Source organism: Brienomyrus brachyistius, chromosome 13 (genome assembly GCF_023856365.1).
Source record: "Brienomyrus brachyistius isolate T26 chromosome 13, BBRACH_0.4, whole genome shotgun sequence".
Lineage (NCBI taxonomy): Eukaryota > Metazoa > Chordata > Actinopteri > Osteoglossiformes > Mormyridae > Brienomyrus > Brienomyrus brachyistius.
In genome coordinates, this window is record NC_064545.1 from 24,947,561 (window position 1) to 24,967,415 (window position 19,855).

The 19,855-nt window shown below is 45.3% G+C and overlaps 1 protein-coding gene and 1 long non-coding RNA gene across 7 annotated transcripts in view; one reads left to right on the forward strand and one right to left on the reverse strand.

Moving 5' to 3' along the window:
- The window catches only part of LOC125706483 (kinesin-like protein KIFC3), a 30,228-nt gene that overhangs the window by 4,030 nt on the left and 6,343 nt on the right, over nucleotides 1-19,855 (reverse strand). For 2 of the 6 annotated variants that reach the window (XM_048973201.1, XM_048973203.1), the window contains exons 2-17: nucleotides 15,257-15,377; nucleotides 14,030-14,163; nucleotides 12,347-12,518; nucleotides 11,422-11,579; nucleotides 6,590-6,655; nucleotides 6,239-6,379; nucleotides 5,553-5,792; nucleotides 5,195-5,368; nucleotides 3,568-3,715; nucleotides 3,352-3,482; nucleotides 3,167-3,278; nucleotides 2,683-2,858; nucleotides 2,484-2,588; nucleotides 2,262-2,392; nucleotides 1,291-1,414; nucleotides 617-746 (exon numbers count right to left, since the gene is read on the reverse strand). In XM_048973201.1, the coding sequence (XP_048829158.1) occupies nucleotides 617-746; nucleotides 1,291-1,414; nucleotides 2,262-2,392; nucleotides 2,484-2,588; nucleotides 2,683-2,858; nucleotides 3,167-3,278; nucleotides 3,352-3,482; nucleotides 3,568-3,715; nucleotides 5,195-5,368; nucleotides 5,553-5,792; nucleotides 6,239-6,379; nucleotides 6,590-6,655; nucleotides 11,422-11,579; nucleotides 12,347-12,518; nucleotides 14,030-14,163; nucleotides 15,257-15,338 (2,224 nt within the window). In that variant the 5' untranslated portion in view covers nucleotides 15,339-15,377. Of the gene's footprint in view, nucleotides 1-616; nucleotides 747-1,290; nucleotides 1,415-2,261; nucleotides 2,393-2,483; nucleotides 2,589-2,682; nucleotides 2,859-3,166; nucleotides 3,279-3,351; nucleotides 3,483-3,567; nucleotides 3,716-5,194; nucleotides 5,369-5,552; nucleotides 5,793-6,238; nucleotides 6,380-6,589; nucleotides 6,656-11,421; nucleotides 11,580-12,346; nucleotides 12,519-14,029; nucleotides 14,164-15,099; nucleotides 15,216-15,256; nucleotides 15,378-19,533; nucleotides 19,729-19,855 lie in introns of those variants that run through there. The other 4 variants (XM_048973202.1, XM_048973204.1, XM_048973206.1 and 1 more) reach the window with 4 other exon arrangements.
- LOC125706491 (uncharacterized) lies at nucleotides 6,932-12,004 on the forward strand. The gene is made up of 2 exons (XR_007382004.1): nucleotides 6,932-7,213; nucleotides 11,017-12,004. It is a non-coding gene; the product is annotated as an uncharacterized LOC125706491 (long non-coding RNA).

Below are 19,855 nucleotides of genomic sequence, written 5' to 3' on the forward strand. Positions count from 1 at the left end.
CGTCTGTTACGTCTCATGGGGGCGGAGCCACACACCTCGGCATAAAAGCCTTTTAGCCAATCGCTGTCAAGGTTTACTTCAGGTCCCATTCTCACACAGACTGCATCTTTTAGGACACTTAAAAGGATTCGTTAAGTACAAATTCAAGCAATATAAGTAAAAACAATGGAATAACATGCTAGGATTAGTGACTGTAACAGTGATAATCCATGATATGTCCCCCTTTATTAATCCCCTTTTTTTATTTTCCTGCATATTTGAAATGCTCAAATATTTACATATAATGTATATAGGGCTTGAGTCCACAGGGGCGTTGGCCCCAGCTGAAAGCTGATTGGTCCCTGGAGAGCCCCTTCCATTGTCACTCACCGATTCAAAACATATCATTGGCTAATAAGGTTGGCCCCTCATATGGCACCACCTTAAACATCCTAGATTTGTCCCTGTGTTCCTAGGTAGTGTACATTTAACATAATGGGACTCCAAAAGAAAAAAGTAGAATCTAAACAGTGGTTGCTCCTGACGATCTAGGAGGTGAGTTTTTGGCCTGCTAATCAGTTACAGGTATGGTGACAGAAGGTCACCTCGGGCGCAGGTTCGGTGCTCGTGCTCTGACCTGCTGTGCGATGACCAGTGGTGGTATTGAAGCCGGTGACGGTGACGACGAGCAGAGCGTGAGAACGGGAGCTGTGTTCATTCAGGTTGGTGCAGGCTGTCGCCCGGTTCACATGGCCCAGTTCAAAAATCTGTGAGGCAAGGAGGAGTTTGCTTACACTATAGAACTATAAAATGTATTAGAAAAAAACTTCATGGTAACTGGTGTTCCTATGGAAGTAATGATTCATTGCTGCCACCCTAAAACTTTATGCTTCAACATGGAGAAAGAAAAGCCACAAGCCAGTCTTTTGTTAGGCTGTCAGTTAAGGATCTTCTCGTCTTTTCTCAAACACGTTCCACAAGATCCCCGGTTCCAAAAGTGCATGTCTCAGGGTGTTTGTCACATTAAGTCATCCCAGTGAAGGAGGGAAAAATTTGCCTCATTTTGTCTGGGATGAAACCACACCCTGCAGAAACAATGACGTAAATCTGGGGTGAGACTTACAGTTTCAGGCATGGGCAGCCCAATGCATAAGAGAACTAAGTGGTTGCTTAGGGCTCAGTGGCCACCAGGGGGCGCCCCGTCTGATCAGCCTGTGATGTGTGTATGTTCAGGCAAGAAGCTCCAATTCAAATTCTGTTTAGGACCCTGATAAAGGGGTGGGCTGGCCCTGGGTTCAGGTGTACACCCACCTTGTTAATATCCTCTACACTCTGCACGGTAATTTCCGTCAGTCCAGGCACATATAGCTGACCACTGCCATCTGGGCACATCCTAATGTCCAGCTTTTCACTGGGATTGTCTCCCAGTAGGTTCCTGAGAAGAAATGCCATATTTTATAAGCTGTATCACAAACTAATGAAGGTTCTGGAACGAAATGTAACATTGGGCACTATGGTCTGATCTTCATTTCCAGAAGCCCTTCTGTTTCGTTCATGCATAATACACATCAGTTTCCAGGTACAAGTGCTTGAAGGTCATTTGCCAGTTTTCATGCTAGTGGAAAATTCCACAAGATGAGGGAACATTGCACTGTACTTTAACATTCATCCTCTATTATGTTTTGCTGAACCTAATTAACTGAAGCAATTATAACTAGGTTAGAAAAAGTCACACACCGGTGTTACAAGCACAGGAGAGTGAATGCGTTAGCCTAACCAAAGCTACGTTTATGCTAGGTGTTGTACAACAGAGCTTCACTAAAGCTGGATGTGTACAAGTCGCTTATGAGCCAGATGGCCAAGCCCAGGCAATAATAATCCATCTTAAACTCCTACCGGGACTAAATAAGACATCATAGGTTATATAACAATGCTGATGACAGCATTAGTGTACAAACTGCTTACACCATGCAGTGACTGGTCTGCTCTGCCTACACCATGCAGTGACTGGTCTGCTCTGCCTACACCATGCAGTGACTGGTCTGCTCTGCCTACACCATGCAGTGACTGGTCTGCTCTGCTTACACCATGACACTAGAGGTCTAGTCATACTGTGATGTCTGCTTCACCAACACTTATCAGAAGCTTTTACTGCAACCAATCTCAAGCAGCCCCCCAAAAGCTGAAGAAAATAGCCAGACCATCCTTATTTTTCCAGCCTAAGATACAAGCGATTCAGAACTTTATTTATAATCTATAAAAAAACTAAAATGTATTCTCACCGAAGTATCTCGTTGTAGATCTCTGCCATGCTGACAGTGATGTTAAAGCGCCAATCTGGAGCCTTCTCTGATATTTCCGAGAAGAGCAACCGTAGCGCGCGTTGGTTAATGCCTGGGTTGTTCTCCACTCCCTTTGACAAGGGGGGGAAAGGCAGTGACTGATTAAAATCCATATCAATAAGACTTCAGGGGGCAGCTGATGTTGAGCTGGACATTGATTACCTCCATGGTGTATGTCTTCCCTGAGCCTGTCTGTCCATAGGCAAAAATGCACACGTTGTAGCCATCGATACAGGAGGTTATCAGAGACTGAACTTCCTGGAAAACCTGGTCATTCAGAAAAGTGTAATGTTCATTTAACATGTTTCCAATTAAATACACTGAGCAGGACTCAGAAGGAACTGCTGCATTCAAAACTCACCTCCTCCTGAGTGGCTTCAGGCGGGAACACTTTGTCTAGCTCAAACATTAGTGGTTTTCCCTTATTGGACAACTGCAGGACAGCATCATCATTGGGGTCAAAGGTTACTACGTTCTTGTCTTCATTTAGCTCCCCTTGGCTGACCGGCCGAACTCGGCAGAATACACGGATGTTTCCTGGGAAATCAGCGAGGATGGAATTAAAGTGAGGTTCCTGACACATACTCCCAAAAAGGTGATTAACAGCATTGGTCTATTCCAGGGGAATTCAACTAAAATTGGAAAACAATGACTGGGTAAGATGCTGCAACTGAAGGACCCACAGAGCCCTGCAGAGCTGGCTTACTTTGTGCCTTTTCAAAAATGTGAGTTTTAAGATTACTGGCAACACAAAATAGCTGTCCAGATTTGCACACCTTTGGGAACAGATTCGGACAGGAGGCAGCCAGTTGGTGACCACTGCTCTACACTGCCCTGGTTCCTACCTTTGAGTCGGACAAGCTCGTTGTGATACTTCTTACGTAGGTTCATTTCCCTCTTATACTTTCGCAGTAGCTCCTGGTTCGCAGCGTTGACCTCCTCAATCACCTGGCTGATCTGTAGGATCAAGGCCGGGGATTAGTAGGCCTCAGGGTCATATGAATGTGCAGAAGCACCTCGGCCTCCTCACCTCCTGTTTGGCTTCTGCGATGGCTTTCTTCAGCATTAAGGGGAAGTCCAGCACCTGCCTCTTGAGACTGTTGTAGTCACAGGTGAGTGTGCGAAGGGCAGGCTGTAGGGTTAGCAGCTTCATCCGTACACCTAAGCGGGCAGTCAGCAGCGTTCACATGTTATAGGTACTACTATAGACAAGAAATTCATAAATATGTACATATTTGGGACTGACCCGCCAGGTTCTCGTGCACAGCCTTCATCTCATTTTCAGCTCTGATGAAGGCCTCCTCGATTATGCGGTTCTTCTCCTCCTCCAGTGTCTGCAACTCCGCCTCCAGCTGGCTCTGGGCTCGCTCCATCTCGCCCTCATATGCCAGGATCTGGCGGGAGAGGCACCACACAGCATGAGGACTAACCAAACACTCTGGGGCTCCTCTCACCTCAACCCTGCACCACTGTTCTTGAATGAAATATGAATCCATTTTCTGGTTTTCTCTTCTTGTTGATGCTGATTCTTCATCCTTGAGTCAGCTCCTTATACCAAATCTCTTAGATATTTTGTTTGTAGGCATTGATTTTTGGAGCAGTACGGAAAATATTCCTTATTGGAGTGCAGAGTTGAAGAAAGCAATGAGATGGGTAGTAAGTGGGGGTCTAGGGTTAGCTAAGTTCAAGGCAATGGTTTGGTCACATCAGTCTACAGCGAGAAATTTGAGGTGCAGACACTGTATCTGATAACAGTAAGTCTGCAGGACAGCGGGATTCAGGAGAAGCACTAAGGGTGGCAACATATATAAAGTAGAGCTTTGGGGGCCGTAGAGCGATAGACCAGACTCAACGAGAGACCAATATTTTCCATCATTCAAAGTTCAAAGCAAAGCAGTATCCTTAAGTGTACCTGAACATGGAGCTCTTTGGAACTTCTTCAACACAAGAATTATTCTGTGGGTGTCACATGAGCCCAATAGCCATCAAAGCATTTTTTTTTTAATTTAGGTTTTGTTCAAAGCAATGTGAAAGTGAGGATCAGACAGCAGGATCACCAGAGCAATTGGGGTTAAGGGTCTAGCTCAAGGACCCAACAGTAGCATAACTCTGCCAGTCATGGGATTTGAGCCAGCAACCTTCCAATCACTGGCACAGAGTCCTAACCCACAGAGCCTTCTCATTGAAAGCCTTGCTCCGCTTCTACTGTATTTATCTTTGACCCCTAAGCATTAAAATAAAAGGCCAACCTTTGACAACCTACGAATGATCTCTCCATTGCCCCGCCCCATGGCCTTAGCAATAAGGCTGCAGAGGCGGCTCCGATCCTTCCCCAGCTGGAACGCAAGTGAAGACAGCGATTAAACAGAAGCTCTAGAGGCTACACGCTGTTACTGAGGTATGAGCGGGACACAGCAGGGGGCTGATTCCACAAGAAAAATGCCCCAGAAATAGGCTGCAATATAAAAGTGTGATAAATGGATCCATTCTATCCTTGGAAGAATTTTGTCCAGGGTGAATCCAAGTGCTTCTGGTAAATTAGGAATATTTTCAGCATGTGGCTGGGTTGGGGGGGAAACTATTAATTGGGTCACAGTGTCGCAGAATTAGAGGAAACCAAAGGGACCAGCAGACACACTGAGGATGCCAGGGTGTCTTAGAAGCTTACACTGCAGAACTGACGTGTATTCTATATAAAAACCATGCAACCAAGTTCTTGAAGCTGATAACGGAACCCATAATACAGCAATTAATTTGCTGTACCCTTTATTTACATTCCCTGATGGTCAATTAAGTGCCACCATGCTACAGTGAGATCAGTGCAGCCAGCGATGCAGGGGTGGCGAGCCGTAGCCCGCAGATGTGCCGCATACCTGCACGCGCAGCTGGCTGCCTGTCCGCTGCGATTCCTGCAGCTGCTGCTGGAGCTCGTAGAGGAGGCGCCTCTGTGCCGACAGCTGCTCCTGCAGAGCCTCGTTCCGACCCTGTGCCTCCGACAGCGCCGCCTTAGCCTGGGCTGACTCTACCTCTACGCTCTTAGTGATGTACTGCAGGAGAGGCGGGAGACGCGAGTCGGATTGATTCATGTTCAGTTGTATGGAAATATAGCATTTTGTACATAAATAATACAAATTGTAATTAAATTTGAGTAATTGATTAGTATTTGGGAGTTGGAGGCCTTTTTGGACTTCCTCATCTCTGATTGGTTCTAAGGGTCCTATAAGCCCTCACCCTTATCTGAGGGGGCTGAGCTGCCTGTTTGGACAGGGCTTGCTGGCATTCCTTCAGCTGGACGCCCAGAGTCCACTCCACCTCCTTGCGAGCCCTCAGTGCCTCCTCTAGCTGGTGCTGCTGCTCCGCCACCTGGGTCTCCCTCTCCTGCAGCCTCCTCTCCAGCTCTGCCAGCCAGCCGTCCCTTTGCTGGGCCTCCTGGTCTCTCCGTGCCACCTCAGCACGCAGAGACTCCGCATCCTACAGCCGGCAGCCAGACGCCGCATGTCAGTCGCCCAACGGGGACGTCGAATATTATGAAAGATGCTTACATGCACAAAATTAGTCAAATATAAACTTTCTGCGTAAAAGAAATGATAGTAAATTTGCCTTTTGCACAAGTACTTCTCTATTTGAGACATACACGCACATTTACAGAGAGTGAAGCCTGGGGTCTGAGCAAAGGGTCTGCCTTTTATCCAGCACCCCAGGAGCAATCAGAGAGTGAAGGGCCTTTCATGGGCTCCCTGAAGATGTGACCATTCTCATGAGCAAGGTATTCAAACCCATGACCATCTGATCACAGGCACAGAGGTCTATCCCTCCAAGTCACACACAGAGCTACACACAAGCAGAACATCTTACATGTACATTAGTTACTTATACCCAGAGCCGGTTTCCTGTTCGACCCCAGGCTGGACCCTGACCTGGCTGTGCGGGCAGTTGATGCAGGCAGGCAGATGCACTAGAGCATCAGGCAGTGACACCCCACAGGTGCTCAGCTCTTGTTTGAGCCTCTCGTTCTCAGACACCAAGATCTCAAGGTGTTTCTCCAGGTCTGTTGCTCCCTAGAGAGAGCAGTATAATCTCTAATCAGACACAGATGCCATTGTTAGGTTATCACACACATATTTAACGAGGGACCATAGAGGACAAATTGAAAACGGACCAATTTCACAAATCTATTATTATTTATTATTATACAATTTTAGTAATCAAAAATGCATCCACGGAGATTTCCCCGAAGGTGAGAAACGCTGTTCCTCTCATTCACCCACCAGCTCAGAGCGCAGTCTGACCACTTCCCGGGACTGATCCAGCAACTTCACCTTCAGGTCCTCCACCTGGTTACAAGAACATTGAATAGAAGACCCTCACCTGATGGTAACTAACTAAATACCTGAATAATTCATCGTGAAAACTTTGCTACATATACATCTGCATTTCCATGAAAATGCATCTTCAGTGCAGGTGCACTTTCCTAGGTGATGAGTCTGATTCATGTTGCGCTTGCTTTCGCTGTTTTACGGTAAGGGTGTGCATCACGTGGTGTTAGGCGCACTGAATTGTGATTTTGCCTGAGCACTCGCTAATGAACCTGGAGAAGGGGTGAATGTGGGAATCTTAATTTCTGTTGAGCGCCTACATTTATGCTCACGATTCTATGTCCTGTGCCTTGTGTTATTGTTTTTGTATGATAGCGAATAATGAAATAAATAAGGTTTTGGCAAGGAAATACCCTTTCCTAAAGGATAGAAGGCGAGTCAGACAGGCCTCCCTATTTTAGCCCCTCGACGATTCCAGCTAGCAGCCAGCTAGACGACGCTTCGTCTGAAGTGGACGGGAAGTTTTAATAGAAGCGGCGTGGATCACGGCCTTCACCACAGCGCATTAAAACAGCGGTATGTGAAATATGTTCAGGTGAAATCTTTGAAGCTGCTAAGCTGTTGTTCGGAGCTGTCGCTGTTTTATTTGGAACTGTTGCTGGTCGTTGGATTTTTGGAATATGTTTCTCGACATTTAAGTTGCCGCCTTTTTTGGATTGTACCGAGATGGATTGTGCTTTGGGCATGTGAACTGTTTTGGATGACGACATTGGAAATGCTCCGTTGCTTTTGAATTTTGCGGAAGCTTGATCCTGTTGGGATAGTATTGTGCATATGAATGGCAATATGAGTGGATCAAAGGCTGGTTCCATAGCAAATGAATCTGGTATCGAACTTCCAAGACGACCTGGTGCTCTCACTCAAAAGGGTTTAGTATTTCGAATTGAAATGATTCAAAGTTAATGCAAACGTAAATTGAATAAAAGCAATGGGGTGGCATTGGTGGCTAAAGTGAAGGTTTTGAAGGCTGAAACGGTGGCGACACCAAGTGTTGTGTCTGATGGCATGGGCTCATTTTAATAAAAGGGATAAAATGGACAGTGTAAAGCCTGTTTATGGAAAGGCCAGCATACTTAATAGGAGTGCAGCCCCTTTTGAACCCATGCAATATGTAAGACTTGGTAAGTCAACTACAGTGAACATTTCTGACTACGATGGCCAGGGAGTTAGGCCAGAGGAGAGCCGATGTGTTGTACAGGAGCCCATTGCGCAAAGGATATGCCAAAATCATTTCAATTCAGGAGCTACTTGCGTTAATTATGCTGCTCTGCTGTCCATAATGGAGAAACAAAATGAAATTACACCTGTGCTGGTACAGCAGCAGCATCGTTCGTCTCTTCCAAGGAGAGACCTTCAAGTGTTTGATGGAGATCCTCTTCATTATCATGCCTTTTTGAGAGCTTTCAAGCAGAGTGTTGAAGATGGAACAAACGACCCAAGTGATCGTTTGCATTTTCTGGAACAGTACACTCGGGGGCAATCAAGAGAGCTTGTAAGGAGTTGTCAACAAATGGCACCAGAGAGAGGATATCCAAAGGCAAAGAGCTTCTTGGAGGAATATTTTGGTGATGGGCAGAAGATAGCTTCAGTCTGTTTGCAAAAGTTTCTCTTATGGCCACCAGCTAAGCCTAATGATGTAAAAGCATTGCAGGCTTATAGCCTCTTTTTGAGAGGATGCAGTAATGCTGTGGAAGATGTTCAGTTTATGTTTGAGTTGGATACACCAGGCAACATGCTGATGGTTATAAAGAAGCTTCCTTATGAGTTCAGAGATAAATGGAGGATGACTGTATGTGAGATTCATTCATTCTGATTATATTGCCTTTATGAATCACATTATTATTAAGGGTTATGCCTAAAGGGTTCCTGTGGAAGACTTACAGGGTGACCAAGGTAGAATATGGTATATTCCACACCATGGAGTTTACCATTCTATGAAGAAAAGGATGTATTTGACTCGTTCAAGGGAACCTCACTTAACGCCCAGTTGTTGCAAGGACCTGATCTCACTAGTTTGCTGGTTGGTGTAGTTACTAGATTCAGAAAAGAACCAGTTGTCTTGACAGCGGTTGTTGAAGCCATGTTTCATCAGGTACGGGTATCAACTGAAGATTCTGATTTGTTGAGATTCTTCTGGTGGCCTAATGGGGACTTCAGGCAGGGAATGGAAGAGTACCGGATGGTCGTTCATCTGTTTGGGGCAACATCATCCCCAAGCTGTGCCAACTTTGTGGAAATGCGCAGAGGATAATAAACAGTTCTTTAGTAAAAATGATGTTGTCCACAGTCAGTTCTGTTTATGATCCGCTGGGAATTTAAGTTCGTTATTTTGAAGGCCAAGATGATTATACAAAAATTGTCGGAATGGCTTAGGTTGGGATGATGTTATACCAGCTCCTGTGGCTGAAATGAGTGCAAGGTCTCCATCTGCTGAAGAATTTTGGAGTTAAAGATGCTTTAAGCCTGCAAACTTTGGGCAGTTAGCCTTTGCTCAGTTGCATCACTTTGCAGATACATATCTGCTCTTGCGAAACGACCTCTTACAATCAAGTATCGCCTTTATTATGGGAAAGGCTAGGGTTGCCCCATTAAGGCCGACTACCATACCGCGAATGGAGCTTACAGCTGTGGTAGTTGCAGCACGTATGGGTAGACTGGAGAAAGGAGTTGCAGATGGATCTGGTTGAATCAGTGTTTTGGACTGATGGCACTTCAGTGCTCAAGTACATTAAGAATGAGACTTCTAGGTTTCGAACCTTTGTGGCTGACAGAGTTTCAGAGATTCTTTAAGTTTCTAGTCCAGATCAGTGGCGGTATGTCCCCACTTTAAATAATCCTGCTGATATTGCTTCAAGGGAAATCGAAGTGGAATCTTTTCTTAAAGAGTTTACCTGAATTAGCGGACCACCATTTCTGATGTATTCCCAGAAGGATTGGCCAGAAGTTCCTAAAGATTGGGTAAGGTTGAGTGATGCAGATTCTGAAGTTAGAAAATGTGTATTAGCCAACAACATCATGTGGAACAAGATGTGGATACAGTGACACATTTGATAAGTCGTTCCTCATCTTGGACTCGGTTGATAAGGGTTATAGAGAAAAAGAAAAGAGGTTGAAGTCAAATTTTCTTATCCAGGATTAGACAGTGGAGAACAAATGAGGGTCTTGGAGCGTAAAACGAAGAGGACCAAGAAGTCCCTTCATGTCTCGCTTTCTCTGGAAGAGTTCAGAGAAGCTGAGCTTCTAATGATCAAGTTTTGTCAGAGGAAAGGTTTCCCTGATGAACTCTCTAGACTTGAGAAGGGAGACAATGTAAAGGAGACAAGCTGTATCTACAAACTTAGTCCAATTCTCGATGAGGGGGTCTTGAGAGTGGGTGGGCGGCTTAATAAATTATTGCTGTGTGATGAAGCGAAACATCCCATCATTTTGCCAAAAGAGTGTCCTGTTGTTAAACTTATTTTATTGCAGATACATAAGGAGACAGGTCATGGTGGAAGAAATTACATGTTATTCCGATTGTATGAGTAATATTGGATTCTAGGCGTGGGGGTTGCCATAAGAAAGATTATTTCGAAATTATTTCTGCCGACAAATGCATGGAGCACCTGGAAGTCAGCAGATGGCTGATTTTCCATACCACAAAGTAACTCCAGACAACCCTCCTTTCACTTTTGTTGGAGTGGAATGTTTTGGTCCTTTTGGGATAAAGTGAGGGAGAGTGTTAGTGAAAAAGTATGGAGTTATATTTACATGCCTGACAGTGAGCGGTACACCTTGAAGTAGCTACATCTCTAAAAACGGATTCCTTTATTAATGCTTTACGACGTAAAGGCGAGGACAAGTTAAGGAATTATATTTGGATAATGGAACAAATTTTGATAGTGCTTATCGCGAACTGAAAGGGTGTATTGAAATGTGGAATCAGGACCAGATACATGATGAATTCTTGCAGAAAGGCATTAAGTGGATGTTCAATCCGCCAGGTGGATCTCATCACAATTCCACGTTCAAGGTGCAACACTTGGATGAAGATGGTCTTCATACGGTTTTTTGTGAAGTGGAGGCGATTTTTAATAATAGACCTCTCACTATGGCATCTACAGATCTAAATGATCTTGTAGCTTTAACTTCTAATCACTTATTGCTTCTTAAGTCTCATCCAACATTGCCCCCAAAAATGTTTTGCAAAGATAATTATCTCTCATCGGAGGTGGAGACAAGTTCAATATATGTCAGATTTATTCTGGAGGTCAAAGAGTATCTGCCACAGCTTTGGGCGCGTCAGAAATGACTAAATGTCCGGCGTAATTTTCTTCCAGGGTATACTGTGTTGATTGTGGACGATTCAGCACCTCGGAATTCTTGGATCATAGGAAGAATCGTGGAGGTTGTGGACAACAAAGGCTTTGTGAGACGAGTCAAGATCAAGACTCGGACTAGCTGTTTAGACAGGCCTGTCACAAAGATTTGTCGTCTTTAAGAAGTTGAGGCGGCTTGACTCGAGTCAGTTTCTGTTGCTCGCCTGCATTAGGTTATGCTCGCGATCCTGTGTCCTGTGCCTTGTTTTATTTTTGTAAGATAGTGAATAATGAAATAAATAAGGCTTTGGCAAGGCAATGCGGACTGACTTTCCTAAAGGATAGAAGGCGAGTCAGACAGGCCTCCCTATTTTAGCCCCTCGGTGATTCCTTATAAAAATCGCCCAAACACTAGGCGTAACGCACCTGTTTGCAGAGGCTGTTTATAAGAGTCTCCTGGTCCTTATCTTGACTGCGCAGTCGGCCCGGTGTGCTGTGCCCCTCCACAGGCAGCGGTGCTGTCTCCCTCTCTGGGCTCTGGGGTACCTGGGTTGAGCAGCTTCCCAAACAGGGGTGCCTGAAATCTGCAGACATGCTTACATTGTACAGGCGTACTGGGACATGGGAGGCAGGGAGCTGAGATAATCTCAGGAAACATGGAAACACACATACAGGAGCGAATTAGGGGCGGGGCCCCAGCCACAGCTGAAATCTGATTGGCCCCCAGAGTGACCTTTCCTCTGTCACTCATAACATATGATTGGCTAATGATAAGGTTGGCCCCTCTGAGTTATGGCTCCTCTTATGTTTCTCACTTTAAAATAATCACAGAATTACCCCAGCAAACATACACCCATGAGCAGGCCCGGAAGGCCATGCAAACATAGCAAGGTCAGAAAAACGTGATCACAATGCAACCATATCCAAGGCACAACCTCTGATGGCAGACCATCCAAGGAATTGCTGAGCTTACTTCTGAGTTTATATAATAAACTATCCATCTACCCATTTTTTGAATCGGCTTGTCCTTTTTAGGGTCACGGGGGGTATCCCAGGGTCGCCGAGCCCATCCCAGAGGCTATGGGTGCAAGGCAGAACAGGGCACCAACCCATCACAGGGCACATACACACCATTCACTCACACAGACACACCTATAAGCAGTTTGGTAGCTCCAGTCAGCCTCAGCACATTTGTGGATTGTGGGGCGGAAACCAGACCCAGATGAAAGCCCACAATGACAGGGAGAGCTTGCAAACTAAGGTGAGGCAACACTGCACCACCATGCCAGCCCATAATAAACATATTAACAGTAAAAACTGCCCATCATAAGCTAAACCTCGGACCCCTTACCAGAAGGCTCTGCCTCACACGGGTTCTCCTGCTCTTGTGCCGTGGCCTGCTGGTGGTGGATGCCGGTCAGATGCTGCTCTTGACTCTGGCACGTGTGCTGCAGCTGCAGCGTCCTGCTGGCGTCCTCACTGTGCAGGCGCGCCTGGAACCGGCACACCTTATCTTGCAGGGCCTGCATGGTCAGAACACAATGGGGAAGCAACCTCATGAAAGCCAGGCAAGGTTACCGACAGAATGTACACTGAGGTGAAGAGAACAGTTGACGCTACATAACAAATGGGCAGATGGAACGAACGCTAAGATGCCGTTCTGTAGGATCCAAGGGGACCAGATACATGTGTGCAACTGCTGTGAATTGGCCATTAGATACAGGAGTGCTCTAAAACATGGAAACAGTCTCCACCTAGCACATCTCAGCACTGTTATAAAATATATAGCAATAAACTATAGGCGAACTTTCCCATCCCAGTCCTCAGGGATTGCACAGACAGTCCACTTTTTTGCTCCCTCCCAGCTCCCAACGCACCTATACCACATATTGTTTTGCTAATATTTTTTTGATATTTTTTCAATAGTACATGAAAGCATAGTGCTACTGTTACTGCACTATTTTTTGTTAAACAAATTTGGCTCAAAATTTGTAAACAAAAAAATTGGGCTGTGACTTGATGATGCGTCCTGAGGCAAAACCAGTTGAGATCCCCAGCTACAGGCAGCCTAAGCCATCAAAATGAGGGTCACATGGGCAGATGTCCAACAGCAGGACCAAGTGACTTTCTGCAGAAAGTATGACTATTAAAAGGAGAAGACCAGTGAGAATGAGGAGGGAGAGACATCACTCGAGTCAAATATGAAATGTGAAATAAAAGACATGCCTTAGCACATCAAAGGTCACAGACTGTCTATGCTGAAGCAGCACCATCATGTCTGATTTAACATCTATTTTTTCTGTGACACAAACACTAATCATCATACAACATGCAGACCTTACATCCCATACCTACGCACACTTACACATACGCGGCTGCATCCCATACCTACGCACACTTACACATACGCGGCTGCATCCCATACCTGCGCACACTTACACATACGCGGCTGCATCCCATACCTGCGCACACTTACACATACGTGGCTGCATCCCATACCTACGCACACTTACACATACGCGGCTGCATTCCATACCTACGCACACTTACACATACGCGGCTGCATCCCATACCTACGCACACTTACACATACGCGGCTGCATCCCATACCTACGCACACTTACACATACGCGGCTGCATCCCATATCTCTGATCAGTTCATTCACTTCAAGTTCTATTCATAATGGTTTACACAATTTCTTAGTGGTCTTTAAAATTTGTGGTATCTAATACAGCGCACATTCATTTGTTTCATACACTGGTACAGTAAAAGGCATTCAGCATTAACGTATACATAGTGAACTATATAAAATTTACCCAGAACAAATGCTGTTCGAGTGTGACCACAGAACAAAAGATTGTGCGTCTCAAACTTGGTAATGTGATTATGAAAGTAGACCAGCTTACTACCCTGAGTAGGGTCACACTGCCTGAGAAATGAAGGGGCAAGAGACAGGAAAGAGAGTGAGAGAGAGGGTGTGTGTGTGTGTGAGAGAGAGAGAGAGACACACACACACACAGACAGATGACTCACTTGTATGAGCAGCTGCTGATCACCTGTCTCACTAGAGCTTGAGAGGTCAGAGGTCACAGGATGGCATGATGGGAAGGTGGAAGACTGGAAGGGTCTATCCTTACTGCTGCTCATCAGTAAATTTACTGAGCTTGCTGTGGAAATCAGAAAACCAGGCCATCAGCTCTCTCTCTCTCACACACACACACACACACACACACACACACACGCACACACAGAGAGACAGACTGAATAAACTTCTATTGAACTCCATAACTGACTTCAATGAACTATTTCTGCTATTAGAAAATTTCATAAATGCTTTGGCAAAACACATATATAGGCATTGAAATGCAGAGGTGCAGGAAAAATTTAAAGTCTGGTTTTACTTATTACAAAAACAAATAGAAACACGGTGGTGTGTGTGTGTGTGTTTCTTCTGAAGAAGAATTCATTCACATGTCATGTAAATGTGAAGCACAGTAGTGAATCAAAAATGAAAGCATTGATGTTAAAAAATGCCAGTTACTCCGACACTAGAGTAAGCAGCATGTTTCAACCCATTCTTATACCCGCGTAAGGATTTGTACGCAGCATTACTGAAATCGTAGGCACTTTACAAGGGTCCACTGAAATCCAAGGAAACGCAGATAGAATTCATGCATGTTCTTGATTGTATTAATGAGTAACATATTAAAGCTGAGATGGACTGTGTTGGTTTAAGCTCCTCTTATCATGCACCAGCACTGACTGTTACATGAATAGGGGTCCTTGTTCTGTGAACAAGAGAATTTTATCACTGTGAGAAGTCTTGCAGTAACCCACATCCCCCAAATGTTTGAGTTTTGCGAGCATTTGACAAGTTTGCCCGAAATAAAAGCATGTAAACAACTTCTGAATGGTACGGTGATAAAAAAAAAAGCTCTGGGCTGGGCATAACCCTGAGAAAGCGGCTGGTGATCGTGGACTAATAATCCCTCTACATACATGCTCAATGAAAGCATGGAACCTACACAGAGAATGTCGCATTCAATCAATCAGATTCAGCCAGTGCCGGATAACTGAGAAGTCAGAGATCAGATTTACTGTACCTCCCAGTAAATCATGCTGCTCCCTTCATGTCCAGATCAAAGAGCCCTGTCTGACTCTCTGTCTCCCGGACTTTCTCTTCAATCTGAAGGAGGTGCCTTTCTTAATGTTCTGAAAAATGCGGCCACACAGGTTTTTACCCTTGCATGTGACACTCACCATCCAATGAGATTTCTTTCTTCCACAGCTCTGGCAAGCAAGGAGACTGACCAGGGTTCCAGCTTCTTCGTGTGGTAAACATGACCGCTGGGTTAAGGAGTGTGCAAGGCCACTGGGGTGGCTAAATTAAGAAAAAAATACAAAACAATGCAATACATATATTCAGTTAAATGACGACATCTGTCCGTAAAGGGGCACCAAATAAAGAACACACTTGTTGTAGCCTGCTTAGATTACAGCTTGAAGTGATAGAGAGCAGCTGCCACTCGTCTATAATGACCTATTGTATATCACAGGTTTTTAATGACCTATAAAAAGTCACAGGTCTTTCCATGCTTCGAAGAATATTCTCCACAAGGGGGTGCTATAAAAAAAATTATCCAAGACCTTATTTAAGGTACGACATAAGACCTTAATATTCCCCTGCCAAATGTAAATGGTCTGGACCAAAATTTGCAAAACTGAAAACAACAACAAAGGATAACACATAAAAGAGCAGATGATTAGGTAACTAACTGTTTTACCCGTCTATATTTTATTACTGTGTAACAAAGTACGGCAGCAGCTCAGATGAAGCACCTAAACCCTCAGACTGATCAAACACATTGGTCATACCCATTACTTATAATTACATGAACTAAAATGCTTGAATGCAGTTCACTTTCTGCATCATGTTATTGCAAATTTATTCTGAAGTATGCAAATAAATAGGTATGAAATATACAGCGTGCAAATGGATTTGTACATTAACAATGAGTCCCTTGAGGCGTGGACTGTGTAGACTATGGCTGAAACAGCAAATCATATTTATTGGAATATAATGTGATTTTGATGGCAGTACGGTGGGTAGCATTGTTGCCTCACACCTCCAGGACTGGGGGGTTTTTGCGGGTATGGAATTTGCATGGTCTCCCTGTAGTGTACAGATGTCTTCTAGGTACTGCTGTTTCCTCCAGCTGTCCAAAGACATGCGCTCAGGTGAATCTGAGTTCTCTAAAATTGCCTGTAGTGTGAGGTCATGTGTGCACCTCTGATGGGCTGCTATCGGTCGCGTCCCACTGCCACTGCCTTGTATCCTATGCTGTCTGGGGCGGGGCCCTGCTCTCTCCCCACCTCCCAGCCTGGCAGTTGCTAAATGTCTGAATGATAGATGGGTGGATAATCTGATCTTAAGTACATATACCTGTATCTAGCGAGCTAAAATATATTCCCCAAAATAATCCATCTCCGACAACACCGTTATTTACTGAAATGATGTGAAGTGAAATAATTTGCTATAATTAGCCTCTGTTGTTATAAAAGTATTGTCCCAGTTGTATGAACCTTGTAAACATTCAGTTGCTTAACGAACTCTGTCATCGAATGGGTTTACAACTTTGCCTCAAGGGTACCACATCTGGCCACCATGTGGAACTACAAGCAACAATCTTCAGATTACAAGTCTGTTTACATGTAAGTGTTTGCTGGCCAACAGTTCAGCGACAATACTACGTTAATTTCATGACAAAGCTGAACACAAGCAAGGCTAAGAGGAATTCGGCCGACAAAAGTGAAGTTACTCGGACACTGAACCAGATCACTATTTCATGTATTGCGTTTATTTAGCAAACACCCATGTCCAAAGAAATAAACAAGTGAGGCAAACAGCACAACACGAGCGTACATCTGTCATTAAGCTGCCTGGTACAAACTCTGCTGTTGCTGTCTTATTTCGAGCCAAAGTAGAAGCTAGTCATGCGGCTACTGCACCTTAACATGCTGCCCTGCATGCTCCCGCATGGCAGCGTGCTCCAACCAGTGGGCACGTCTCTCCTGCTCACAGTCGGACCAGCTCTTATGGAGGACGGAGCACACCCAACCCAGCATCCTGACCTCCTTCCCAGACCCCTCACCCAAGCCGGGCTCTCGGATTCACAGGTGTGTGCGTCCTCGCACAGCCCCTCTCGCTTACCGATACGTAGCTCCTACGGGCGATGACGATCTACCCTCACCCCACTAACTGCACTCAGACTTAACGCACATCTGAGCAGCTCTTCTCCCATAATCCTTTAAGCTTTCAAGCAGATGGTTTTTTTTTTTTTTTTTTTGGTTGCTGCAGCATCCATTTGGTTTTGCTAAAATATCACACGACCACATAAATATCAGTATGTTTGTTCAAATACTATATTATGACTGCGAACAATCATGGTGACAGCTTCGACATGAACATCTGTTTTAAGACATTTAGAGTATTGTATTCAGAGCATTCAATTAGTTATTAAAAACACAAGTGCTATTCTACCACCCTTTGCTGGCAGCACACAGACTGTGTACTAACAGAGCAAAACGGAGACTACTGTACAGACCATACATGACAGTTTCCTGACATCAGCACTTCAGTGTTTTTCAAGGTGACATTGGGGACACCATGTGGCACCCGTGGGGGTGTTAAGGGGACAGAGGCACATCCTTGGCATTTAGGGACCAGTTAATTACTGCATTTCAGTTTAGAGTTTAACTCACCATGTCAACAGCAAACATAACACACTCCCCCCACCTGACGACAGTATGGCTCCTCGTCCATAAGAGAATATATCTCCAGCACCTTCTACCTCTGCAACCTAACAAAGGAATTCCCGTGAGGGGGGTGTGTTACATATTCAGACAAAGACCTGTTAGATGGAGGACTTCCCCCACGCACAAAAAATCCTACTCAGAAAGAGAGGAGGAACCTGGAGATCCTAAAATAGCATTTCAGGCACTGAACTTATGAAGACAATTAATTGCACACTTATTAATCCATATTCCACAGCATGCTGCATACCAGACTGCCACATTTCAGCAATGACCTAAGGTATTATACGTTGCATATTAATATTTTTGACACCATACAAATTGGAGAGGGCTCTTAGTAGAAACCCCCTAGCTGTACAGTAGTAGAAACTAGATCACATCCTCCCACTCGCTGCATCTCATTAGCCCATTTCCGTTATCTGCCGCCGTGCAGCTCCCTCTGGACTCGCCGCTGATTTGTAGCGGCCGATCCTGCGCAGATTAACGTCCATTCCTATGGGCGCTGCAGCTGCACGCGCTCCCCGTCCGCGCGCCGAGCCACTCCGCGCTTATTCCTTATTTGGTTGCGGGAAGCTGCTGTGTTTGTCGCGTGGCTCTGCATGCAGCCGTCGGCACAGCAGGATGCGAGAGCGCAGGGATGAGGAGGCATAAGGCAGGAGCGGGGCTGTGACGGAAAGCGGCTCCGCGAACCTGCCAGGCTGCGGCTTTGGGAAGCCAGACGGTAACCGGCAGCGCGCAGACGACCACGACGGAGGAGAGTAGCGCGCGATTCTCTTAGCGCATGGGAGTGTTGTGTGTGAGAGAAAATGAACATTCATTTGTTTGGAGTGTGGCATTACCTTCATCTATTCCTAGCTTATACTAACAAAGCACAAAAAAATTACACAAGACAGTTCCCAGTAGGCGAAAACCGAGTCACTCCCCCCTTATTTTGTTGTCCCCTTTTTATTTTTTTGAATAACCTGTCTAAATGGAGTAATAATCGTAACAAAGAGAAATCACGCTGAAAAAGTTCATCGTATTCGCTAATCCGGAATCAGCAAGGCATTTCCTTTTTTCCGACAAGTACCTTGTCATTACACGCACACTTCACCATGAATAAATTATACTCGTAAAAAGGGGCTTTTTAAACGCCGAGTAGATTCCATAAGCTCAGCCATGTTTCCCCAGAAGAGTGAGTTCCGCGGACTGGCTGCCTCTACATCTTTTGTCTGGGATCGCATTGCACCCCCCGCTTCACCGGTCAGTATCAGTCATCTCCCTTTTTAGAGGCACGTGCCCACAAAAGGCACCCTTCACACACGCAGCTGTGCGATCGCAATGTTCTGCTGCTGCCCGATAGTGTTAAATGTCATATTATTTTACCAAAATCCAGTCTGACGAGTCACTCCAGTTAGAGATATCGTTACTCTTGAATGACAGGCGTGTAAGAATAAACAAAGAATTTTTCTTGCGCTCTAGAGAACCACAAAAACAAAATCCAAAAACTAAATAGGAATCAATAAATCTTAGTATCTCATATCTAGCGATCTTGCTATGTATTGTAGGTGTGTAGAGCAAACATTAGAGAAATGTGTGGAAGCACTGGCACAGAGGATCAAAGAAAAGGCAAAGTGAGGATGCACTGGGTCATAATGAGCTAAACAGTGCAGGATAATATGATGCAGACGGCACCGTCTGGTGCCAATTACCATGCTACCTCCGCCTGCCTGTGCCCAACTCACCTCCCTGCCTGCAGCGTGGCTTGCCTGGCCATGCGGTCATCTTCCGGCGTCCCGCCTGCCCGCTCACATGTGCACGGGGCACCGTGCCTCCGACGCCCAGCTAGCCCTGCGCCCGCTCCTTCCTGAATGCTCTGTTTCTTTCCTGTTACTTGGTAACAGCAAGCGGATGCCGGAGCCCTCCTTGGGAACAAATACACCTCCCCAATTCTGGCACCCCCTCCCCTCAGACCCCAGAGACCCCCCCTAAAGCTCAGAATGAATATTTCATCTACAAATGAAAGTAAGCTGCTCTTCTCCTCTCTTCTTTCCTTGCCTGAAATTT